This window comes from Rhipicephalus microplus, unplaced genomic scaffold (assembly GCF_043290135.1).
Source record: "Rhipicephalus microplus isolate Deutch F79 unplaced genomic scaffold, USDA_Rmic scaffold_12, whole genome shotgun sequence".
Lineage (NCBI taxonomy): Eukaryota > Metazoa > Arthropoda > Arachnida > Ixodida > Ixodidae > Rhipicephalus > Rhipicephalus microplus.
The window spans coordinates 25070791-25097735 of NW_027464585.1; the positions used below are offsets into that span (position 1 = coordinate 25070791).

Sequence of the window (26945 nt, forward strand, 5' to 3'; positions counted from 1 at the left end):
AGTACAGTCACAACGAAGGCTAGAAGAGCGGCCTCTCAGAAGTTTTTCAAAACACTCATTGGGTAACTACTGCAGCAACACTTGCTTGATACCCACTATAGAGCATTATAATAAACTTTTGGGTAGTAGACCGGCATTCGCTATTTTTCGTAACTCTTCTTAGAAGTGTGGCGTTCGCTAAACACTTGCAAAGAATTTCGTGCCAATTGTTCATGCAGTGGCTCATGACGATGAGGAATTATAGCTGAAATATGTATGCGCCACAGTTATTGGTAGAAGAAGAGCAAGCTTTTTTTAATGGGTTGGACCATTAGACGGCCCACTCATTACGCTATTCGCACTGTGCGAATAGGGTGTTTCTGCTATTCGCACTGTGCGACGACTGGTTGTTCTTTCGCCGTTTTAGAACGCTCTTTAAGTCGTATTACCATGATTGCTTTCCCGACATCAAGCCTGCCTAAGGCAAGTTCTCCAACAAGTCACAAGCACCAGCGTAGCTTAGTGGTGGAGTACAGGGCTGGCACCCAGTGGACCTGGGTTCGAGCCCCACTGTGTCCTTGGTGCTAGGTCTGCCAACAAGTCACAAGCACCGGCGTAGCTCAGTGGTACATTATTGGGCTGGCACCCAGCAGACCCAGGTTTTGAGCCTCACTATAGTCTGATTGATTGACCGTACTCTCTTTCGAAAGGTAATTACTTGTCCCATATTCGGATAACAGCTTTCTCTGTAAAAAGCCGATATTAAGGGGCCACTCACCAGGCCTCATACCAAATTCTAATTAGACCGTGAAAGTTGTTGGGTGTCTGATGAGAAACATTTTGCCACAATTTTTTTTAATCGGTTTATTACAATCTGAGAAAGCTGTTTTTTTTTATGCGGCGCGAAACGAGGATAAGAGGAGGCGAGCTCAAAACCCTTGCCGCTCCTACGCGTAGCCTTCGCAAGCCAAATCTTTTTCCAACCCTCTCCGCCATCTGACCAAGAGGTCACGTGCACATGACGTGCATGAACAAGCCCCACCCCCTGCACCCGAGCGGTGTTTTTTGATGTTGTTGCTGTTGTGTTGTTCTTGACCAGCATTATTTCGAGGTTTACTGCCTGTTTCTGCGGCATTATTTGAAAACGCTGGGTTGGACGCGGTAGATGAGCACAATGAGTGCGCGAACGCGTAGGAGCGTTATACGGCTGTCGTTTGCTCGAATAGAGCACTGCACGGGCTAATTTTTCCGACCCGGGCCCAGTCCGGCCAGAAATATCTATGCACAGGCCCGTCCGAGCTCTGCCCGGGGTTTTTAAATACGGTCCCTACCAATCCCGGGCCCGGAAGGGTTGGGTCCGGGCAGGCCCGGCCCGTTTCAGCCAAATATCCCTTGGGCATAAACGAAGCACTGTCCCATCTTCGGTTATTGTATATACACCTGCTGCACACAAGATAACTTCTAAAGAGTGTTTTGAGAACATTTGTCAGGGCCACGACTTCAACTCTTCGTTTGTATATTTCAGGTTAATTACAACTGTAACACATTCGGCAAATAATTTCAGAGCAATGTCAAATATAATAGAGTTATAGCTGGCTCTCTCATCTACACAGTGCTGCTAACCACGCTACCTTATTTTTGCATTTCAAACAAAGACTGGAAAACAGAATACCCACATAAAGTGAAAAAAAAAAGCCCGACATTTATACTCCGACTCTATATAAAGTGCGTATTAGCCATGGCTGTTTGGGTTAATGTAGCAAGGCTCCTGCAAATTTCGTTTTTTTTTTTGCTTGGTGGAATGAAAAAAAAAATGCCTCCAGCATCTTCTCACGGGAGGAACCCAAATAAATGCACATCAGAGTGCGGAGTGGGGGTGGGGTGGGCGCTCATCATTGTTGCAAGAGGTTTGACGACGTGCGCGACGGGATTGTCTTCCTTTTTATGTCATGAACAGCTAGTCATATTTGTCACACCATCTTACCCTCCCTTACTGAATTTTGGTTTTCCCTACAATATTTGGGACATTACGCGAGCACCCAGACATAAAATCACGCGAGCACCCAGACGTAAGAGATAGGTAGATCGATAGATAAATAGGTAGATAGATAGATAGATAGATAGATAGATAGATGATAAATAGATAGATAGATAGATAGATAGATAGATAGATAGATAGATAGATAGATAGATAGATAGATAGATAGATGAAGGCTAAGATACCTAGGCTAATGGTGCTTGCAGCAAGCAAAGGAATTCTTCACAAATAAAAAACACGTGTCCACCAGACACACCTGAGCGAGCCACGCGATAGGTATTCTTATAATTTTTAACAAACATACGGTATGCAGCGCACGCAGCCCCCTCACATCCCGATAACGCAGCGACTATACAGCTTGCGAAACTATGTGAGGCAAGCTAGTTGGGCCTCTGCAGACACCAAGCAGAGGTTAGATAAGCACGTACAACCTGCATACATTGAAATTTTACAAGAGATTGGGACCATGTCACCACTTTTGATGCGTTATACTTTTTTTGTTGATATCCAAAAACAGCAGAAGCTATATAAGGGAAGAAGTTTGCAAGAATGGAAAAAATCCTCAGTATGAGGTGTCACTTGAGCCTTTGGAAATTTATGCAATCAAATGGGTCGCTACAGCCGTTACAGTACACCTTCATGTTACAAAGGGTACAGCAGCAAATCATCATCATCACCTTCTTTAGAGCTTTTACTAACTTTCACCGTGGGAGCAATTTGCGCTAGTTTGTCGAAGCGCAAGCCCAATACACTTGTGCTTTTACAAATTAGTACACTTATGAATTACTGACAAAATATGGCAAAGACGGACGAGCCCGTATACGATGGGAATTCTAGTTAGATATTATTAGCTAATTAACAGATGTTACACACATGACGCTGCCTCAGTAACACATGAAATCAGCAACAATGGCATCGATAGGCACCTCTGAGATAAAAGTCACTCCGCATCATGAATATTAAGTTGACGAAAAACAGCTCCTGAAATAATAACGACTCAATGGTCGTGTCTAGCAGTCTATAAGTCACGCAGCTAGAAACAAGAGCGGTGGGCGTGAGAGCGTAGCTGCATAGTCGAAAATTTTCCTAAGATACGGGTACGTTTCAAATAGGCTACTCTAGGGAATGTATCGTTGCTGTCGCAGCAATACCACATGGTAAACCTTTCCTTAACAGGTACTCAACGGTGTCTTTAATTTAATGGTGTAAAGTCAAATTAAGAGTTTCTTAAAATTACGTGTAGCATTCCGATTAATCGAGTTGCTAGACTACTTGTACTGTGCAATTACCGTGCATGCTAATTGAGTAAAAGCGTTCTCAATTGAAGTGTTCGAAATAGTATGTATCCCATCGCTACGTTAAATCTCACAAAACAAAGTAAAAGAGCATACCCATGCCATTATTTCTATACGAATGAGACCCGGGCGTAATTCAGGCCTGACTAATGCCCGTGCCCAAACCGGGCCCGATGCTACCAGGCCCTAGCCCGGTCCGGACCCGATCCAACAACCTCTTATCCGGCCAGACCCTGCCCGCAGGCAGGGCCGGGCCCGGACTTTCAGGCAGGCCCGGGCCCGTGCAGTGCTCCATGCGCTGACCGCGCAGACACGAACGCATGCTCAACGCCAGCACATTATCTCCGAATCTCATTGCAATTCACGAAAATATACAAAAAAGAATGCTCACATACCCTCATTGTGTCTCATTATTTATCAAGAGCTTTATTAAACTTCTCAAGCAACAATTACGTAAACTACGCATGTCGTAGTAAATACTTTTTGCCAAGTCACGTGACACTGTTGGAAATGTCGCACAGTCGCCTACATAGAGGACCAACGACATGGCATTGCCGTGTACGTAGGGCCATTCATACGCGCACGTCATGCCCTCATTTTCTGGGCGCGCCCGAAAAAGGAAGGGGGAGCAGTGATCATCCTGCAATTTGACCCATTTTCGCGGCATGTGTCACGAATTTCGGCAGACGTGATCGTGAACGCTTTATCTACGCATTGCACTTGTCGGCTCAAAATTGTGAAACCTTGTGAGTCGCCCTTTAAGAGTTTCAATTGTCTCCCAGTGCGCTGGAACTCACTCTAAAGTGCTCCAAACGTGTTCTGTCTATTACTCGTCTCCTACGCCACAATGAACGAATGCTGTACTTGCGTGTTATAACTGTAGTTTAAGCGCATGAAGTGACACAATGGAACAAACGGCAACCACAGTTGTACCATGCATCTCTTTATTGCATATGTGTGTGGTTATTAGGCAATGGTAATTACTCGAGGTGTGCCGGTGCGTTGATATATAGATAAGGAGCAGGAGTTTTACTCTCTCGTGCCTTAAGAATATATGGGCATTCCACTCTCTCAGAGAGAGGTAGAGTACAAAGCAGTTTCACTCCCTTCTTTAACAAAGTGTCAAAACACTTTTCACTCTATGTGATACTTTGCGAAAGTAGAACACTCTTAAGAGTAACTTGGGCTTCTTCTGCGATACCCTCCATGGTTTTTAGGGGTGAAGCTCTCATGGCGTGGCTTGTACGTCCCCGTTGTGGGTAGCCGTCCCTCGTCAATTCTTGAACCGGCCATAGAAGGCGGTACTTGTACCATGCGCTGAAAAATGCAAATGCTACGACACTAGAGGGCGTTACTTGTAGAAGGATTGATGTCACACGTACGGAAGAAAAGAGAGACCATCGCGTGTGTTTCTGCGGCACTATACGCAAGGGGGCGCTCTATAGTAAACTAAAAGCGCCGTTTTGGCACGCGCGTGCATTCAGAGGCTCGACAACAAAGGATGGACAAGGCTGCTGAGCGGCGTGCGCACACGGCGGCTGCTCACACTCGAAGAAAGGACCCCGATGTGCGGGCGCGTGACGCCCAAGCGTACCGCGAAGCTGAGTGGTGGCGCTGCGAGGACCACGCAATACGACAACGGTAGGCGGAAGCGGCGTGGCAGTAGCGTGCAGACCCAGCTTCGCCGCACTCCCCATAATTCACCCCGGGGATATGCTGTCATTTTAAGACGATGGTCTTTCTTGGGGTCCTCCGACGCAACACCGTCGGTCTGTTTGTCCACACTTAACGGTACCGGGCACTTTAAACTTTAAATGGCACTAGCAAACGCCTAAACGGGCCAAACGGCCCAAACTCCAAACCTAAACGGCCCAAACTCCAAACCTAAGCGGCCCCAAACGGCCAACCCCGTCCGCAGCACCCATCAATGTTTCTCAAGGTTCAGCGTTCATACTTGTGCGGTTGTCTATTACAAAGCAATTATCGTGCATATCTGAGGCAACATAACACGTATATATTCTGTGTGTACGTCTTTTACAAGAAAAGGCATAGATAAGTTATTCCAAGGACTGTAGCGTTAATCACGTGGCGCTGATCATGCAACGCTTGCACGAAAAAGGAAGTGTTTCCAACGCCTTGCTAAGACGACACGGTGGTGGCACCTACCCTTCGTTTTGCGTTCTACACCTTATCACCTCTGAGACGGGCGCACACGCCCGTTTCATACCGCACGTTTTGTTTTTCTTTATTCTTTATTCAATGATTACCCCGCTTAGCCCAAAGGCGGTGCAGCAGGGGGGTTACAATGTCGAGAAAAACACATCTTCATTAATACAGCACACTTGTTCATTTGATAAGTGATTCCATTCTCTAATGAAACGAACAAAAAACGAATTTGCATACAAATTACACTTGGTACAGTACTCTAAAATCTTGAAACAATGATCATTTCGCGAAGAGATATAATGAGGACTGTGAAGGTACTTTTCTTTTCGAATGCCGGTTTTACCATGAAATATTTGGTACAGGAGCTTTAGCCGCAGTTTCTTTCGACGCGATGAGAGTAATTCTCACCCTAGTTCATTTTTCATATTGGTGCAACTGTCATTTCTTGAGTACCGGCTTAGGACAAACCTTGCAGCTCTATTTTGTATTTTGATTGATATGTGGGGTTTAACGTCCCAAAACCACCATATGATTATGAGAGACGCCGTAGTGGAGGGCTCCGGAAATTTCGACCACCTAGGGTTCTTTAACGTGCACCCAAATCTGAGTACACGGGCCTACAACATTTACGCCTCCATCGGAAATGCAGCCGCCGCAGCCGGGATTTATTTTTTATTTATTTTTTTCAAGTTTGTAACTTAAAGTACTTTGCCAGGGGTCCCACACGGCCCAGGCGTATTCAAGCATAGGGCGAATGTATGTTGAATACGCCGTTAATTTCAAACATGCCGGCACTTGTGTCAGGCTGCGCTGTATAAAATTTAGTGACTTGGCGGCCTTCGCAACAACTGAATCAACGTGTGCATTCCATGAACAGTCGGCTGAAAAAGTTACACCTAAATATTTATAATGCGGTTTTTGTGGTACTATACTATTACAGATTACATACTCTAAAGCTAACTTGGTTTTTTTACGCGTGAAAGTAACATGAATGCATTTATTGGCATTTATTGTCATTTTCCACCTTAAACACCATTCTTGGATGCGCGATAAGTCGCTTTGGAGCAGGGCGACGTCACTCTCATTTCTAATTTTTCTGTACAAGACACAGTCATCTGCAAACAACCGTATATTAGAATGAATTCCTGAGCAAATGTCATTTATATATACTAAAAATAAAAGTGGCCCTAGGACTGAGCCCTGTGGCACCCCTGAAGTGATGTTTACAAAACTTGATTTTTTGCCATTTAATACTACACACTGTTGGCGGCCTGAAAGGTAATTATCTATCCACACCAGAACTTCGTGGTCAATGTTTAGTGCTGCAAGCTTACTTAAAAGAAAAGAATGCGACACAGTGTCGAAAGCTTTTTGGAAGTCCAGGACAAGGCAATCGATTTGTCCGCTATTGTCTTTTTCAGATACTAAATCATGGTTAAATTCAATTAATTGTGTTGTACAAGATAAGCCCTTACGAAAACCATGTTGTTGAGACGCCAGCAAGTTGTTTGCTGATAAATGTGTCATTATTTCTTTATACAGAATATGCTCTAATAACTTGCAGGGTATGGACGTAAGTGAAATAGGTCTATAGTTGGTTACGTCTTTTTTGGACCCACTTTTATGAATGGGAACTGTATGTGCAGTTTTCCAGTCGTCTGGGAGGGCACCGGAGGACAAAGACTTTGTGTAGATTACGTGCAGGTAAAGAGAAATTGACTCAGCACACTGCTTTAAGACTCGAGGTGAAATTCCGTCCGGTCCAATTGCCTTATTATCGGTAAGTTTGTTTAGTAATGCTATAATTCCATTCACACTTAACTCTACTGATTGCATTTTCGGCATGGAACCTGTGCATTGCGAAGCACTAGAGCTATATTTCGGCAAGTATACGGAAAGGAGGTAGTTGTTTAAACAGGTAGCTTTCTCAGTGTCGTCTAATAACTCCTCATTATTGAAGACAACTTTGGTGATTCCCAAGGTGTCTGCTCCATAGCCTTTCATGTATTGCCAGAAGGCCTTTGAATTAGTTTTTATTTTGTTTCCAAGTTTTTCGAAATAGTGCCGCTTAGCCACCTTTATATTGAGCTTAAACTCTCGAGTCACATAATTAGAGCTTTCAAAGTGCCGATGGCATTTAGTCTTTTTATATTTTAAATATATGCGCCTTCTTTTCCTTACTATTCTTGAGATACGGGCAGTCATCCAAGGTTTGTTTCGCTTTCTAAGTCTACCGCTTTTGATACTGGGTATGTAGGTTTCAGTAAGCTTTTTGGTTTTTTGTTTAAACTTAACCCATAATTCTTGTACGTCACAGTCATCTGAGAGACATTCAAAAAGCGGCAGATGATCGAGAAGCTTCCTTGATATGCTAGCGCAATGACCTTTGTCATAGAGGTACACCGTCCTCCTTTCCTTTTTCGTTTGTTTTTCATTTTTCGTTTGGGCAATGGTGACGACAGCATAGTGGTCACTTATTCCTGGTACGACATTTACTGAATTCACCATATTTGGCGAGTTGCAAAAAACAAGGTCAAATGTACTATTGCCTCGTGTGGGAGCATCACATTGCATTAACCCGCAAGAATCTACAATGTGCTTCATCTCAAGGTTCAAGGTTCCCCCCGCTGTCATCTCACAAGTTCCGTCACGCCAAGATAGATCAGGCAAGTTAAAGTCTCCCGCCAAAATGAACATGTGACAAGAAGCTTCCTAAACAATTTCATGCAAAAGCTTTAACGCGATTACGGACGAGTTTGGACACCGATAGAAAGTACCTGCTACAAACGAGGAAGTGTCTCGCATAGTAATTTTGCACCACACGGATTCTACTTTTTGATGACCAATATTTAATTCAGATGAATTTAAAGAGCGACGAACTAAAAGAAAAACGCCCCCACCCGTGCGGGATCTATCTTTTCGATAAGCAGCAAAGTCGCTGGGGAACACCTCGCTATCTCTAATAGAAGGGTCCAGCCATGATTCAGTTCCGAATACTAGATCAGCTTTTACAGAATCGATAAGAGCCGCGAGTTCATCAGCTTTATTGACAACGCTTCTGCCGTTCACTCTCAGTGCTATCAGATGTTGTATTTCACGCCCCCTTTTTTCTGGCAAGGGTTATTTTTTTACAATTTGAACGACTTTTTCCTTTTCTTTCTCCCACCTATATGTTTTACCTTCCACAATTACCTTTTCAAAGTTCAACCTAGCTCGATGTTTTTCGTTCATGTTGTTGGTTTTAACATATTCCCAAAGTCTTTTCCGAATATGTCCTGTTTCAGGTGCATAATCTTGCTCGACACTGTACGTCGTTCTCTTGAATATCTTAGCTTCGGAAAGAACACGGGAATTTTCTTTGTAGGAGGCAAAGTTGACGATGATAGGTCTGTTTTTTGATACATTATAACAACCTCTCGATGCACTCTTTCCACTGACTGCAATTCAAAATTCACGTTTTCTTTGCAGATGTTTCTGAGCAGTAGTTCAGACTGTTCCCACGTTTCTGGTTCAGAAGTCTGACCCCAAAAAAGACCAGGTTGTTTCTCCGGCTTCTATTTTCCGAGGTGACGCCCTGGTCATGCAGCTGCTTAACTTTTTTTGCTATTGTCCTAATGGTGTTTTCTTGGTCGAATAATTGTACTTTGAGCGTAGTAATTTCACCTTCAGTCGCACGTAATTTACCGTTAATTTCTGCTATCATTTCGTCGTGTTTTGCCAATCTGGTGTCGATGGCCTGTAACTTACTCAAAATTGTAGCCTGACCAGTTTGTAAGGTTTTAAGCAGTTCGAACTCTTGGGCATTTAGCGGACCGGGATTCAACTCAACATCACCGGAAAGTATTAACAATAATGCAAGGTACAGAACCTTATTCGTGAAAAAACGAAAGCGGTTGCTACGATACATCATCGGCTTTTGCGTTCGGCGAACAGATACATCACTTGTGGGACATCGAGCCGGCAATGCACACAATAATCTACAAATCGTAATTTGGCAATTATCACTAACCTGAAGCAACAGAAGAAACGTTAGCTGCATGTCGGCGAGTGTGCCGGCTCCAAATCCCACGTAGCCAACGTGCCGCTCGATTAAATACGGTTCATCCGTGTCACGTGGTTGTCGTCGGACCATGGCGATGTGATGGCTGTCCTCGTTGATAGTCGCATTCCTATGTAGCTTGGCGCTGATAATCGTCGGAAGTGTCCCTGTTCCACCGGTCGCTGGCGCTATCCATGGTGATCCTGTCGAAGAAGGCACGTCGCGAGCGTGTGCGATCGCTGGCCCTCCGTCCAAACTGCAACTGTACGTAGATGCAACAGCGCCAGCAACCTGCAGCAACAGAAGAAACGTTAGCTGCATGTCGGCGAGTGTGCCGGCTCCAAATCCCACGTAGCCAACGTGCCGCTCGATTAAATACGGTTCATCCGTGTCACGTGGTTGTCGTCGGACCATGGCGATGTGATGGCTGTCCTCGTTGATAGTCGCATTCCTATGTAGCTTGGCGCTGATAATCGTCGGAAGTGTCCCTGTTCCACCGGTCGCTGGCGCTATCCATGGTGATCCTGTCGAAGAAGGCACGTCGCGAGCGTGTGCGATCGCTGGCCCTCCGTCCAAACTGCAACTGTACGTAGATGCAACAGCGCCAGCAACCTGCAGCAACAGAAGAAACGTTAGCTGCATGTCGGCGAGTGTGCCGGCTCCAAATCCCACGTAGCCAACGTGCCGCTCGATTAAATACGGTTCATCCGTGTCACGTGGTTGTCGTCGGACCATGGCGATGTGATGGCTGTCCTCGTTGATAGTCGCATTCCTATGTAGCTTGGCGCTGATAATCGTCGGAAGTGTCCCTGTTCAAAACGGCCGCTGGCGCTATCAATGGTGATCCTGTCGAAGAAGGCACGTCGCGAGCGTGTGCGATCGCTGGCCCTCCGTCCAAACTGCAACTGTACGTAGATGCAACAGCGCCAGCAACCTGCAGCAACAGAAGAAACGTTAGCTGCATGTCGGCGAGTGTGCCGGCTCCAAATCCCACGTAGCCAACGTGCCGCTCGATTAAATACGGTTCATCCGTGTCACGTGGTTGTCGTCGGACCATGGCGATGTGATGGCTGTCCTCGTTGATAGTCGCATTCCTATGTAGCTTGGCACTGATAATCGTCGGAAGTGTCCCTGTTCAAAACGGCCGCTGGCGCTATCCATGGTGATCCTGTCGAAGAAGGCACGTCGCGAGCGTGTGCGATCGCTGGCCCTCCGTCCAAACTGCAACTGTACGTAGATGCAACAGCGCCAGCAACCTGCAGCAACAGAAGAAACGTTAGCTGCATGTCGGCGAGTGTGCCGGCTCCAAATCCTCAAGATAACTGCCAGGTAGCGCTCACGTCTCACGTGTGACGTGATTTGGTGCGCTCGTTCGCCTCCGCTGAACGCTCGAGCCACTTCACGCAGCGCCTCCAGAATACCATTCACCGATTTTCTTGCGCAGAAAATCAAATAAACATATTATTTCCATTTCTCCAGACGCAAGAATATTGTCTTTCGACGACATTTGCAGAGAGATGGAGACTTTTTAGTTCAATTAGAGAAAAATGTCGGGTGGGGCTCTCAGTTCTGAGCTCCAACAGCCGCTGCTGCATACCGCGCCCGCCGAGCCAGTGCCCGCTGGCCACTCGGGCTTTCATCACGCAGCATGGCCTCCCAGTCTTGTAAAGTAGGAATAGGAGAGGAGTTGGCAGAGCGCCTTGCAGGCGGACGCTTACATTCTAGCGTTACGTGAAATAACGTCGGTACTGCTCCACAGCCAGGGCATTTGTCAGAGTAAGAAGTGGGACGGAAGATGTGGAGAAAATAGAGGTTCGGTAATGTGTTCGCCTGCAGTTGACGCACCATAGTTGCATCTTTTCGTGTAAGCGTGTGGTGTGGTTGAGGGTACAGAATGCGTTCTCGTCTACAGTAATCGAGAGTGTATTGATATCCTAGAAGTTCCGTGTTTGTGTCCTCCTCATCTGGGTTGGACAGCTCTTCCTCCGGACCCAGTTAGTGAGTGCTCGGGTAGCTGCATGAGCCCAGTCATGACCGGGGAGAGAGGTGTGCCCAGGGGTCAACAAATCGGAACTTGTGTGGCGTGTGGAATGCGGTGTTCAAACTTCGATGTGTGTGCTGAGAGACAATGCCCCATGTGAAAGCACGGCAGGTATCCATTGAGTCTGTAAATATTTGAATAACATATGTGTGAGGAAGGTTTATGGAGATTAACATACAGATACAGGGCCATTTTTTTAGATGGTATTTGTCACTGGGTCTGTGAAATTTGTTTGCAACTTATCCGTAATGAATTTATTCGTAATGCTTACGAACTATATGTGGCCTGCTGTACGATTGAAGAACAATTACGCCATCTTCCACTAAAGGAAACCTTGAGTTCCATGCAAAGCAATGCATGAGTTGACTTTAACTTTCGTTTAGTACGGTCATTTTGCCCGATGTTAACGCATCCCTGCAAGTGGAGGACACCCTGAATTCACTGTCGTTTTTGTTGGTTTTACACATTCCAAATTCTAGTTGGAGTAGGGCACGCGTGTTCATCGCCACGCCACGCTGGACCAGGTAGTGTACTGGTGGCGCGTGCCGCCGATGAATGAATGACTAGACAACTTGAGTGACCATCGGAACAAAAGCCCCTTTATTCCAACGTGCGCATGCTTATATACATAAACAACACTTGCGCCACCTGCGGCAGTGATCGCGGAACCGAAACCAAAATAGACCAATATGCAACACATTCCGTTCCTTAAAAACAGCCATATGGATTAGTGATTTAGTAGGTTAGTATGTTAGCACATATGCAAAAAACACTATACAAAAAATACAACCTGTACAATGAATGTAACTATTTAGTACTACAATATCACTTAATTTACAAAAGAAATCTACCACACTGGATACGTCCGTTTCATTCGCTTTAGTACAACTTCTCTTGCTACACCTTGTAGCCATAACGCTCTCGTGGTAGTGTCTTTCTTGGTGGTTGCACCCTGCGTTGATGTGTGACTGCTCCTGAAGACTTGGCTGACTGCGTCCCAGCAGGTCACCTGTGCGCCTGCGCAGCGTACGTAGAAGACGTGGGTGCCTGGGCAGCCAAAGGAGCAGCAGCTGAAGTCCTGTTAGTTATCTCTGGGGTGGGGCCCCCGCATATAGGTAGAGATCCTCCTCCCCTAGCTGTACCGTTTCCTTCCAGCGTGTAAAGGGTGGCAGAGGCTCATGGCACTTTTGAGAACTTCGATACATTCCACGTTTTGCCGTCAGCCAGGCGAAAAGAAGATCGTCCCTTCCAGCTGATCACTTCCCTTGGGTGGCTGAATTCGAGGTCGCCTTCAAATCTAAAAGGGGGTTTCTTCACTTTGACGAAGTCACCAACGTCAACTCTGGTTTCTCTTGCAGCCCTCTGAGCAACCGTGTATCGTTTGCTGCTGTGTTGCATGTGCTTTACCCGCTCACGTAAGCGCCGGAGTTCCAAGTTAGGGTCATCAAAGAAGGTTACTGATGGATGCCCGACGACATCCAACCAAGTTCTTGGCAGCCGCCCGTGTAGCAGAAAAGCTGGAGCCCATGCCGTTATAGCATGCGGTGTGCATCGGTAAACACCTAAATACTCTGTTACCGCCTGGCGCAAGGGTCGCTGCTCAAGAACCGCTACTAGAATGAAGCTTTTTAATACTCTGTTAAAGCGCTCCACTTGGCCGTTTACTTGTGGATAGTATATGGACGAATGTTTGACCTGGATGCCGCAATCTTGAAGAAATGCCTCCAACTCCCGAGATGCAAGCTGTGGGCCGTTATCGCAAATAACCTTTTCTGGGTAGCCTTCGCGCGCGAACACAGAGACTAAGAAGCGTATTACTGTGCTGGTTGTCATCTCGATCGAGAAATGCACTTCGGTCCATTTGGAATAACAATCTGCAAGCGTCATGGCATATCTGGAATCGTAGGGTGCCCTCTAGAATCGGAATACAATATCCATGCCTAGTTTGAGCCATGGCTGCTCTGGAAAGGGAACGGGTTGCAAGGGTGTAGCTCGCACCTTGACGTTCTCGTCTGCTTCCTGGCATATGCTATATATCTGGATAGCTAGCTCGACTTGGCGGTCCATGCCCGGCAACCAATATTTTTTCTTGCAGCCGCGCTTTTTTTCGCACCACTCCGGGATGCGACTCATGTGCTGCAGCGATTACATGCTGCGTGAGTGACGTGGGAACCACAAGCCGTTCGCCACGCAAGATAAAATTGTCTACCACAGAAAGTTCGTCATGTATTTTGAAGAATGACTGAAGCTTGACCGATAACAATTTGTGTGCAGGCCACGACGATTGCACATAAATTTTGCTTTGTTGCAATGTGCTATCTTGCAATTGGGACTGCTCAAACGATTCTTTGGTAATGCAGGAAGGAATTTCGAGAACTGATACAGCCTCGTCAAACAGCGTTTCTTCTTCCTGAAAAGACGACGCGGGCAGGCGTGAGAGTGCGTCCGCCACTTGGTTTTGAGAACCCTTGCGGTACTCGGTGGTATAGTTGAACCGTAGTAGGCGCTCTGTCCATCGCGCTACCCGCAAGGGGTGCCTTCCTGTTTCTTGGGTTGAAAGCAATGCCACTAAGGCTTGATGATCAGTGAGAAACGTGAAGCGGCGTCCGCACAAGTACACGTGCCTTCGCTCGCACGTCCAAACGCAAGCCAACGCTTCCCGTACTCCTACCGAATACTTCCTCTCAGCTGGCGAAAGGACTCGAGACGCGAAAGCGACAGTGTGAAGTTTATGTCCGTCCACCTGCTGTAGGGCCGCTCCAACTCCACACTCTGGTGCGTCCGTCGACACTAAGACTGGAAGAGATTCATCGAACATTCTCAGTATAGAGGTAGATGCCAGCGCGTCTTTGGTCTTTCTGAAACTAGCGTCTATTTTGTCAGACCAAACGAATCGCTACCCCTTTCTTAGCAGGACACCCATTGGTTCAACCATGTCAGCGAAACTGGGAATAAGCCCAGAATAGTACTTGACCAATCCCAGAAATCATCGAAGGCGGGCTGGATCCCTAGGCGCTCGATGGAAGCAACCTTTTCCGTCAACGGCACAATACCTTTTGCGGTGATTCTGTGGCCCAAGAACGCAAGCTCCGGCGTATCGATGACGCATTTCGTGTTCAATTTGAGTCCTGGCGCTTTTATGCACCTCAGCACTGCGGTAAGGTTCGCCATGTGCTCCTCTCTGCCCTTCCCGAACACAATAATGTCATCGGTATAGAACAAGACGCCGCTGCAGCCCTGCAGAATTTTCGACATCATACTCTGAAAAGCAGATGGTGCTGACGCGAGCCCAAAACACACGCGCTTAAAACGAAAGAGGCCGTCGTGTGTTATAAAAACCATTAAATCGCGCTCTCGGTGTGAAGCATGACCTCATGGTAAGCTGATGCAAGGTCAAGCTTAGAAAACTGGGTTGCTCTCACTAAAATGTGCAATAGTTCCTCTGTATGAGGAAGGGGAAAGCTATCTGCTACGACGGCTTTGTTTACCTGTCGAAGATCTACACAAAGGCGGATACCTCCAGCTTTCTTTTCAACCACAACAATGGGGGACATCCACTCGGATGCCTCTATTCGCTCTATCACGTCCATTTTTTTCCAAGCAGAGCAGTTCTTCCGAGACTCGTGGCCGCAGTGAGAGCGGAAAGCGCCCGAGTTTTGAAGCAACTGGCTGAACTGTCGACCGTGTTTCGACGCAATGAACAAAACCCCTTGCGATGCCAAGACCTAGATCGAAAATAGCACCAAACTCTTCGACTAATTCTGATAGAAGGTGAATGAACTCCTCCACCTCTGTCATGATTGCAGTGTGCTCCGTTCGAGCGCTAGTATGCACCGCTGTCGTTTCAAGGCACTGTAGTGACGACCCATCAATCTGCAGACTGAGCGCTCTAATTGTATCAATACCCAAAAGCGAGGTGCCTTGTTCAACGACATAAAAAGAAGCTTTGTTGAACAGTTATTGTACGTGGCATCAGCAAAGAAGCAACCGCACACTGGAATTTGTTTCTTCGAATAGTCCCGTAGTCTAACTTGAGCAGCTGAAAGCTGCTGACCTTCAAAATGCTGCCGAAATAGGTTATGCGTCGAAATCGATACTGATGACCCTGAATCCACGAGGAAAGTTAACTTCGTTTCACCAACTGCTACCGATACGTAGATTACGGCACGAGTGGATGTCGTAACGGCAAGAATGCTCAATACTTCTTCAGTTATCGAACTTTCGTCGTCTAGTTCATGAACAGGAGCGGCGTTTCTGTTGCAGACCGAGCGAAATCGACCCCTAATACCGCAACCATGACACCGCTTGTTTTTAGTGGGGCAGCGGAATGAAGATGCGTAGTGCCGAGGTGAACCGCAGCGGTAACACTGACCCTTTTGGCTGCGCGACCGTTTCGAGGGATGGCAAAAGATGTAGGTGGAGGAGTGTTTCCGCAGGCATTTATGCTCTGAACATCTGCAGTAGCAAATTCTTTGCAATCATTGGTTGGCTGCTCAAACTGCGTCGCTATTAGTACAGCTCGAGCGAACGAAATAGAAGACCCTTCAAGCAGCAACCGCTCGTGCAAGTTCAGAGATAATACACCCGCAGCGATCTGGTCCCGCACAGAATCTTCCTGTGAAGGAAAAGAGCACGTAGCAGAAAGCTCACGTAACGCGGTAATGTACTCAATGATTGCTTCACCGACTTGCAGCACGCGCCTACCTAACCGGTGCCGTTTGACCACAACATTTGTTGTTGTCGTGAAGTGCGCATGCATCGCTGCGACAGCGGTATCGTACGACGACGCTTCATTCTGTGTCTGAGAAGTGTACTAGACAGCTGCCGAATCCATATCAGTATATATAGTTGGCTCACCGGACTTTGCGTTGGCCGAAGATTGAAGCGGTAGTGTGTGAAATGTGCGCTAGCCTTCTACGCCGAGGATGTGGTTAGGAGAGCCTTGCCACAGTACGGCGCGCAGTCCGAAACACCAGATTCGAGCAGGAAATTTTCGAAGATGCGGATCTATTGCTGCCAGGCAACAGCAAGGCGGCCAGGCGTGGGCAGGAACGGGGGTGGTGGTGCTAGTCCGGAAACACTCATGGCGCGGGAAACAATCAGCGAAAATGACGAAAACCACACCCCCTCCTAAACGAGCACCCTCGTCGGTGATGTACTTGCGGCGTGTGCCGCCGATGAATGAACGACTAGACAACTTGAGTGCCCATCGGAACAAAACCCCTTTATTCCAACTTGAGCATGCTTATATACGCTAACAACACTGGCGCCACCTGCGGCAGTGATCGCTGAACCGAAACCATATAGACCAATATGCTACAGGTATACGTTCATTGGGGCTTGCAAAATAACGTTGCCCGACGCTATCACATGACTGCTCAGAGAGTGCAAGGGGTAGAGGCCACAGCCTCTCGCATCCTTACAGCATGCACGGAATTTCTACGCGACAGCGACAACTGACTGCGATGAGCGGCAAGCTTTGTCGCCGGGTAGGTTCATCCGTCCACGCTGCTTGACGCGTCGTGCGTTTATGGAAACCTAAAAAAAATGCCTTGTCGTCCGGAAGCCAGCATGTTGATTTCCGGCCACATGGTTGTGCCCCCGGTGTTCGCCTCGCTCTCGATGCCTGTTATCAGCGCGTACTTCAAGAAATGCAAGGTATTAACTACCTCTTGTGCATTGTCATCTCACACGAAGCGTATATAGATAGCGGCCGTATTTTGTCTTAAATCTCGTTGTCGAAGTTTTGTTCTGAAGTCTCGTCGGTAGCTCTATTAGTATCCACGTCACTTGGCTTGAACTCCGTGTTCTACACGTACGCTCACCCTGCGAGAAATGGCGGCCGGCCAAAAGCGTAGAGGCGACGCGCGTAGCATTTCTCAGTAGTCTGCCAATTGCGTTCATTATTCTAACGTGCCGCGAGTAGCCTACCTCCGCCAAAGATGGACGTCCATTCGGTGACGGGTCTCCTGGCTGTCCCACTACTTTCTATTGCAACTACCACAAGCATCTACGAACACAGCGATATGTTTATTCAGTGTTCATGAACGTTGGCCGTCCGAATGAAATTATATCGCTAAGCGTCAATAAGGATGCGTTCAAAATAAACGGTGCTGTAGCGGTCAATTATCAAGAGACATTGTGCAAGGTGTCTTACATCGATGCACTGTAAAAATTGAACTAGATCTGTAAGAACGAGTTCATTTTCTTGTAACACCAATATGACTAAAGATCAAGCATTTTTCAAATGCAACACTTATAAACTCCTGCTTGTCAAGAAACCTCAATAAAAACAAGCAAGGCAGGAGACAAAACCAGTGAAACCAGTGTTCGTATTGCCTTTTTGACACCTTTGCGGATTCGGCTCCTCAGCTGGCAACTATGGCAGCGCGGTGGTGGTGGACTCTGTTTTCGAGCTGGTGACGCTGCTCCGGCGGCTCACAGACTCGGGGAGCTCGACCTTCTCCATGGCAGTGAGAATGTCACTCAGTGTCACCTTCAGCGCTCCCGACGGGTCCACAGCCCGGTCGTAAACGCGCTCGCACACGGCACGTGCGTTGCGCTGCGCATCCGCTGCCAACATGGCCAGGAAGGTGCTCGTGAATCCTTCGGTGCGCTTCGCCAGGTGCCTGTGACGCAGCACAGAATGATAACTCAACTTCTTGACTAGGTGGAAACAAAAAAAAACTATATTGGAATCGTTCAGTGTGACTCATTAGTATACCCCTGTCAGGCAAGTGCAAATACCCAGAGGGCGTTTCACGCATTAGTGAGTGAATTTCAGCAAATGCGGGGTGTGATTTGCCAGAGCATATTTCTCACGCTCTTCGGCAGTGATTGTAAAGTTAAATATTGCTTTGCTTTTTGTGCTTAACTTCCCAAAGCAACTTAAACAAACGAATGTGTGTTACTCGTGTCCTGGATGAAATCAGCGATCACCGCGCCGTACATGGCTCCTTATCTATCCCACTGCCCGATAATATCATAACGGACAAACACATACTCAATTATGCACGCACCGATGTTGAGAAAATGAATTATATGCTGGAAGAGTTTACACCCCAGTTCGAAGCCATCTTTGAAAATTGCACTGCAAATAAAAACTGCAATAAATTTTGTGACATACTAAAACGAATCGAAGATAGTTGCGTACCAAAAATGGCTATTAGATCAACCAAAAAACGATCCGTGGTTCACATAGGATGTGAAAAAAAGTCTTAATAAAAAGAACCGTGCACTTAGAGAGGCGTCTCGGACAAATTCGACAGCAGACTGGGATAACCATAGGAATGTATCAAGAAAAACCGAAGCCATCATTAAGGAAGCCAAACGTAAATTTTTCGATTGCACACTGCCTAAACTCCTCAAAACTGACCCTAAAAATTCTGGCAAGTGGTAAACCCTAGAAACGCTAATTCTCCGACCTTGCTAGACGGTGAGCTTGGCGATTCTCCGTCAGCTGAGGAAACTGCGGAAATAATCAGCGATCAGTTTGCATCGGTATTTTCAAATGTGCTTCCACTAGATTCCCTCGACCTACCAGATACCGTCATTCATGATACCTTTCTCCCAATAGAAGTCACCTAAAATGGCACAGCACGTGCCATTGAGCGACTTGAGTACAAGACGAGTCCAGGGCCCGATGGCATTAGCTCCAAACTTCTGAAATTAACCGCTCAAAATCATCATACCTATTGAAACCAATATTTGAGCAGTCACTGAACACAGGTTGCGTCCCTGATGATTGGAAGTCCGCATAAATGGTACCTATATTCAAATCTGGGTTAAAATCATGTGCTAATAATTACCGGCCAATCTCTCTTACTTCTATTCCGTGCAAAATACTCGAGCATATTCTGTTTACGCACATTGTATCTCACCTCAATAAAAATAACTTGCTAATGGATAATCAACATGGCTTCCGCAATAACCACTCGTGCGAAACTCAGCTGTTCGAATTGGTAGCTGACCTTAATAATTATCTGAATAACTCCCGCTACACTGACGCAATTGTTATAGATTTTGCTAAAGCGTTTGACCGCGTGCAACACAAAAGGTTGATGACTAAAATCTGTAATCTACAGCTAGACGATAAAACACCAGTGAATAAGCGGTTTTTTTTACTAACAGGGTCTGGTAGGTTAAACTTAACAACGTTATCTCTCCTCCCAGACCCGTCAAATTTGGGGTACACCAGGAATCCGTACTAGGCCCTCTGTTGTTTCTAGTCTATATTAATGATATCGGATCCAATATTAACTCTTCACTGCGCCTCTTTGCAGACAATTGTGTAATTTTTAAGGAAATCACCGAACCAAACGACGTAAACATCTTGCAGTCCGACTTGACAAATTTATCAGAATGGTGCCGTTTATGGCAAATGGAAATAAATGTAAACAAAACGAAACACGTACGCTTTTCATCCGTTGCACATCCTTCGCCCAATGAGTATGTCATAAACAACTTGGTAATTCAGAGAGTTCCATCTCTTTAATATCTAGGTATTTTATTCTACTTTGATATAACCTGGATTAGCCACGTAGAATACATTACCGCGAAAGCACTACGGAAACTTGGTCTTCTTAAGCGCCGCCTGAAACTTGCAAACAAAGACACCAAACTTCACGCATACAATACTGTTATCCGGCCAACCCTAGAATATGCTTCCATAGTATGGCACCCGCACACAGCAACCCTTACTGATACGCTCGAAACTGTCCAAAACAAAGCCGCGTGATTTATTTTGTCACGTTATTCCCGCTATGAAAGTGTATCATTCATTAAGAAAAAATTAAATCTCCCCCCTCTTGCCTTGCACAGGAAATATTTCCGCTTATCTTTCTTCCACAAATAATACCACAGTGATTCGCCGTTCTGCTATACGTTCATTAACCCTGCTTTGTACATTTCCGCACGCATTGACTATGATCACAAAATTGAACCTATATTTTCTCGCAAAAAACACCAATGCTCACCCCTTGTCTTAGCGATAACTGAGTGGAACGCTCTGCCTGCCAGTATTGTAACGCATACACAGCAATCATCTTTTCAGTGTGCATTATTTGCGTTCCTTGAATGTGTTTGACAATCTTAGGCATTGCTGTATAACGTGTCATGCAGCTTTTTCAATGTGTTCGCTTGTGAAAACCTTGCTGTTATTTCTTGCTTATCTTGGTTGACGGACTGTGTATCTTGCGCATGTTTTCTTGTCTTCTTTTCTTGTTAAAGAATTGCTGTTGTCATTGATTACTGTATGAAACCCCCTTATGTAATGCCCTAAAGGCCCTTAGGGTATATAAATAAATAAATATAAATAAATATATAGTGAAGTGTTCCTGCCCTGCCGCTGTGGCCTAATGACTAAGGTAGTCGGCTGCTGACGCGCAGGTGGCCGGATCCAATCTTGGCTGCGGCGGCTGCATTTGCGATGGAAGTGAAAATGCTGTAGGTTCATGTGCACAGATTTAGGCGCAGGTTAAAGTACCCCAGGTGCTCGAGATTTCCGGAGCCCTCCACTACAGCGTCTCTCGTATTCACATGGTGGTTTTCGAACGTTAAATCCCACGTATAAAAAAAGCACTGCACCCTGAGTGAAATCACATATAAATTTTGGCATAGATATGTAGCCATATATATATGTCAGAAAACAGAAAACATATTGTGCGATAATTTCTTCTAAGATAGTGTAGGCGTGAGCTTCAATAAAAAGAAAGGACACATGAAATTATAAAAAAGAAAAAAGAAAAAAAAATGCGGTGTAGAGGCAATTTCTGACAAATACTTTGCTTGTGCGTTTCTTTTACGCTCATGGTGGCTGGAAGGCAATTTCAATATAATGTACGGTAGTGGTATGAGGACTGTTCATTAAATGCTGCTATCTCGGATAAAATGCTAAGAGCCTCATTATTAGTCACGTCGTTTTTACATCTACTGCCATCGATAAGATACCACAACAGCTCTTTAGAAAGTGAAAAAGTGTATTAGGTTGCTCTAACGACGTGGTTTTAGTGCGCAAGCGAAGGTCGTACCTCATTTCGTGGCTTGAACATCGTAGTGCGCTTTCCACTTCACTTCACTTCACTTTATTACCTTAAAGACCCCTTAGAGGGGGTGTTACATAAGGGGTGAGAAACATATAACAATTGTAATACATATGCAGGATGGGTACAAGTATGAACAGGGGTAACCAATACAGAAATAAAATAATACATGTGCAGGATGAGTATCCATAATAACAGGTGTAAAACCTTGCAAAAAAAGAAGACAAAGCGAGAACCAGTGGCACAAAAAGGAACAATGTAATGTACTCTAATTGAAGAGAAACGAGTGATATTTTGTGTAAATTTTGAGTGGCACATTATGGTGGCGAGATCAGTGGAAAGGCCATTCCAGTCGGAAGCTGCACAAAAAAAGAAGGAGGCGGAAAATGTCGTGGTACGGGCGCGTGGCCTGAAGACATGAAAGGAATGAGTGGTGCCGTGAGATGTGCGGACAGGAGGCAAGATATAGGGTGGGTGGCCGAGTTGACTGTGATAGAGCTTGTGGAACAAAATGAGGCTGACAATTTGGCGATGAATTTTAGGCTGTGATTGAATATATTTTGTTTAAGAGATGAAACACTCACGTTATATGAATACGAGGAATGAATGAATCTAGCTGCTCTATTCTGGAGTCATTCTAGTGCGTCGGTTAAGTACGCTTGATGAAGGCTCCAGATAGGCGACGCGTATTCAAGTTGGGTGCGAATTAAAGATTTCTAAGCTGATTAGCACAGCTTTGTATACCTTTCGCATGACGTTGTGTGTGTTGCTTACTTATATTCCAGAAGTGTGTTTACTAACTTGTATTCTTGTTTCCTAGTGCCTTACGATGGCTTGCAAACATTGATGTTAATCCATATGTTGTGGCCACAGCGATACCGATACGAATTTAAGAATTGCTGTTAGTTATAAACCATGCTGAAAAAAAACAAATAGAAAGGCTTTCTGGTGTCGGAGAAAGCTTGTTTCTTGCTTTGGCTTTGTTCCTTCTCTTCCTTTTTTGTTCCCTTCTTTTTTTGCGACATGCTCTATCGTAATTCAAGCGGTCGGTTTTGAGATATGTAGTGGCTGTTTTAGGGCAAAATCGCCTTGGCGTCTTTTACGTAAGTAAAATGTTCGTCAGCCGCTAGAAGAGCCCAATAAAAGGACCATCACACGTTCCTGAAAACGTGGTCTCATAATTCAGTTTGTCATTTTTTTTAAATATGCGATCATAATATTGACCTTGCACGTTGTACAATTATAACATCGCTTTTTATTCAAAACATGATATATTCCAATGAAGCACCAAGGGTATAATTTCTCGATTATTTATTGCATCATCTGCAGCATGCCTGGGCATGCTTCACTTCAGCTCCTAATGGGCGAGCTCAGCGTCGTGGAGTCAAGGCGCTCAATTTCAATGTCGAGTCCCGACTCTTGTTTTTATCCCGAAGAAAGTAATTTTTTCATCTCCTTTTGATCCGCGCCTACTTTGAATGAAGGTGATTTTCGGTGAGCACGTCACGAGTTTTTTGCCCTGGTGGCGTGTTTTTCCGAGCACCCCAATGACCGGTCGCGGGATCTCCATAACCCACACAACGCAGGTCGCGGCATCCAACTCGAACTTCGGCTGCTGCATTTTCGATGGAGGCGAAAATGCTGTTCGTTCGTATACATGCTCAGACTCGGGTGCATGTTAAAGAACCCCAGGTGCTCGAAATCTTATAATCATATGGTGGCTCTTGAACGTTAAACCTAACATAATAATCAATGAAACACAACCAGTTTGGCAATTGGGTCAATACAAGGTTCGCTTGCAAGGACCACGAAATCGGATGACGTACCTGTAGTCCTCGTCGGTGAGGGCAGGACTACGCACAAGCTGCTTGAGCAGGCGCAGCCTGTCGGCCTCTTGCGGCAACGGCGAAAACAAGATGCGTTCGAACTGCGACCGCACATCGTCGTCCAGGAGCCACGGGTTGTTGATGACGCCCATCACGAGCACGGGGCCCACCTTGGTCGGCAGCCGGGACACGCGCTCGAGCCACGCGCACTTTAGAGCCCGCAGGCGCTCCTGCATCAATTCGTGAAAAACGGGAATACGCGTACTCGTGTCACGTCAGACCTGCTTTGCTTGTCAGGTGGAAGTCGCAGACTTGCAGACAACCAATTCCCACGTTTGTTTACACGTCCAACAGTTATCACGTAGTCATCATAATTCTCTTCCCACTGCTGATAAAAACTATAAAAACCGCCCATCTTCGTAATAATACGCAGTATAGTGCAAGGGCTGCAATTATTAGTATTCGAAAAATTGGTAAACAGGGACTGTGTTCAGCCGACATTTCGACAAGCGGACTTGTCTTCTTCAAGGCTTGAAAAGAACTGATTTCTTTAGCGCTAGCGTGCCTACACTTCGTACCTTCTCCTTCATTTGAACAAATGTGGCGGCGAGCAGCATTGTATACACGGGAATAAGAGAGGGAGGGAAATGAGGGTGCTGTGACCAAAAAAGAACAGGTATTTCATGAACAAAAGAAAAATCAGATCATATTCACGAGGTGAATGATAATGAGGGGCGAAAAGCGCTGGATGGTTTCATTGCTAAACCGTGAACCATCCACGAATATTGCCCACTACCTCATCAAAGACGTGACAAACACTGTATATATTTATACAGGAATTTTTATTAATCGTAAGTGGTAGCTCTACGTCGTTTCCTTCCCTCTTCATTATAACGGCATTATGGTTAGTGAAGAGGTGCATTAGTGATAGGGATGTTCGCATGGACGAAATGGTGGGTAGTTGAAAAAGGTGGAACTGTAGGCAGGCAGTCACGTACATACATACATACAAACATACATACATACATACGTGCGTACATACGTGCGTACATACATACGTACATACGTACATACATACGTACATACGTACGTACGTACATACATACATACATACATACATACATACATACATACATACATACATACACACATACACACATACACACATGCATACATACACACATGCACACATGCATACATACACACATGCACACATGCATACATACATACATACATACATACATACATACATACATACATACATACATACATACATACATACATACATACATACATACATACATACATACATACATACATACATACATACATACATACATACATACATACAAGGTATGGACAGACCCACGCCTTTAGGAGCTTCGCCCCTAAAAAGAAGGGGAAGGCTTGGACAGCTAAGGATGTGTACATGCCGCTGAGTACCGGTTGTTGAACAGGTTGTCGGAAGTTAACGATGAGAGGTCAGAAATTCTTAGATGGGTGGCATAACTCGCAATAATTTTACTTGTATGCACCATACCGAACAGACTCCAGAGCCCCTTTAGAAGCGTTTATACCTAGTGGCTGGAGTGTAGTGACCTTGTGATAAGGTATGACTGTATATATCTTCGTTCTAGTGCGGACCGAAAGTTTAAAGTGTGTGGAGGTTGAGATCGTTGAAGTTGTGTCCTGCTACATTAAAATGGTGTGCCACTTCTTTCGGTGATTTAGTTGCTATGTCCGCCCAATGACCATTAATTCTAACACTAACACTCTGTTTCGTCAATGTACTGTTTACGGCAATATGAAAATATTCTTATTATCATACCAGTACCCTCTCTTCCACTTTCTGACACACCATATCTAATGTTTCCCCTCCCCCTCCTTTATGAGGATATAGGAGAGGGCGCAAACCGTAGGCACACTAGCACTAAAAAGATTGATTCTGTTCTAGCCTTAAAGAAGATAAGTCCGCATGTCGAATCTTCGGGTAGACAAAACCACTGTTTGCGTATTTTTCACCGCGAGTGGTAGTAAATGGAAGAGAAAAGCTGCCTTGCACCACGCGCCTACTATAATCATCAGGATTCAGTGTGGAGTAAAACGTGGGGGGAAAAGGCAGGCATGCCGTCCGTTTGTGTTTTTGCCGAAACCCAGGAATACTACGTCTCCCGCTGAAACTGAGGGCGAGAACGGCGAGTCATGGAAATCCATGACTCGCCGTCATTTATGGGACAGCTTTCGTCACCTGGAAGTTCACGAGGCGGGAGCTCATGGGGAATACTATGGCTCTGGTCTGCCCTTGCCCTTCAAGACGACGGCGCGAGGTTCACAAAGCGAGGGTGCCCATGCAGAAAGGACAGCCGCATCCTGTCAGCCCAGCCCTCGGTGCATCTTACGGCATGTCTGCATATCCAAATAATTTTAGTTTCGGCTACAGCTAGGCGGCTCGCGAGGCCAGGACAATGAAATTTGGCTACGATGACGCCCGTCCTGCAGGCCTAGCCTTCGAAGCCGACTATTCATTACTAGACCCGCCATGTTTGCACGACGATAGTCAATTCCAAAGTGCTAATGTAAAAACGGTGAAGACTTTTAGTGAGAGTAGTCGTGAAGGCCCCAAATTTGGATCAAATTGCGTCGCGTCCACATTCTTCACTTTGACGAATGAGACAGAAGTACTGAGGAGCGCTAATGAGACCGACAAAACGATTGATGACGACCTGAAGCGACTTCAACATACCACAAGTTATTTGTACACAGCATTGGATGTAGCCTTAAAATAAAGTCAGAAGACAGCAGAAGAAAGAAAGGAAACAGTAACGCGAAACGGCAAGCTCAAGGATAGTTGATCATATCTTGCATTGATGAGACAACAATAGAAAAAATTTGACTTCCAACTTTACGACGTCGTACCTATTGAGAACCTTGAAATTGACTCTGAGACTTGGGATAAGTGTGACTGAAACAACTCAAGTAGTATATCATGCCTTCAACTCCAATTAGTGGTATTAGAGGAAAGATAGTTTCATGCGCCCATTAAAATTTCACTGACGTTGTATAAAGAAAACGAACTATTCGTAAGGCGAGAGAATTTTCATGAATGTCAACGGCGATAATGCTATCCCAATAACAAGTTTTGCTGTCAATTAGCAACATGGCCTACCCACTAAAACTCACAGCAGTGTTGCCAAAGAAGAAGTAGTCATACCAGTTCAGACTGAACAGCAGCCCTATAAAGCAACGTGAAACAGTTGTGCCAAAAATGATGTCCTAGGACTTCAGTTCAGTTTCAGTTTCAGTTTATTATTCATTTCAAAAAAGTAGTACAGTAATATTAATATACAGACGAGGGTCCCAAAGTTAAAAACTGTAACGGGACCCTCGATGCATTATAAAAATCAATAAATCAGATCAAGTTAACAAGCAACGAGTGAATGGAAATCAATTATACAATATAGAGGGATGAGTAATTATTATAGGCTAAGTAACACATCAGGCAACGAAAAGCAAGGCAAATA

At 45.6% G+C, this 26945-nt stretch overlaps 1 protein-coding gene across 1 annotated transcript in view; it reads right to left on the reverse strand.

Moving 5' to 3' along the window:
- Positions 1-12135: 12135 nt before the first annotated feature.
- The window catches only part of LOC119167811 (vacuolar protein sorting-associated protein 4B-like), a 103621-nt gene continuing 88811 nt past the window's right edge, over positions 12136-26945 (reverse strand). Inside the window, exons 6-7 of the mRNA XM_075882343.1 lie at positions 23425-23654; positions 12136-18187 (exon numbers count right to left, since the gene is read on the reverse strand). Coding sequence (XP_075738458.1) covers positions 17938-18187; positions 23425-23654 — 480 coding nt within the window. The 3' untranslated portion in view covers positions 12136-17937. The remainder of the gene's footprint in view (positions 18188-23424; positions 23655-26945) is intronic.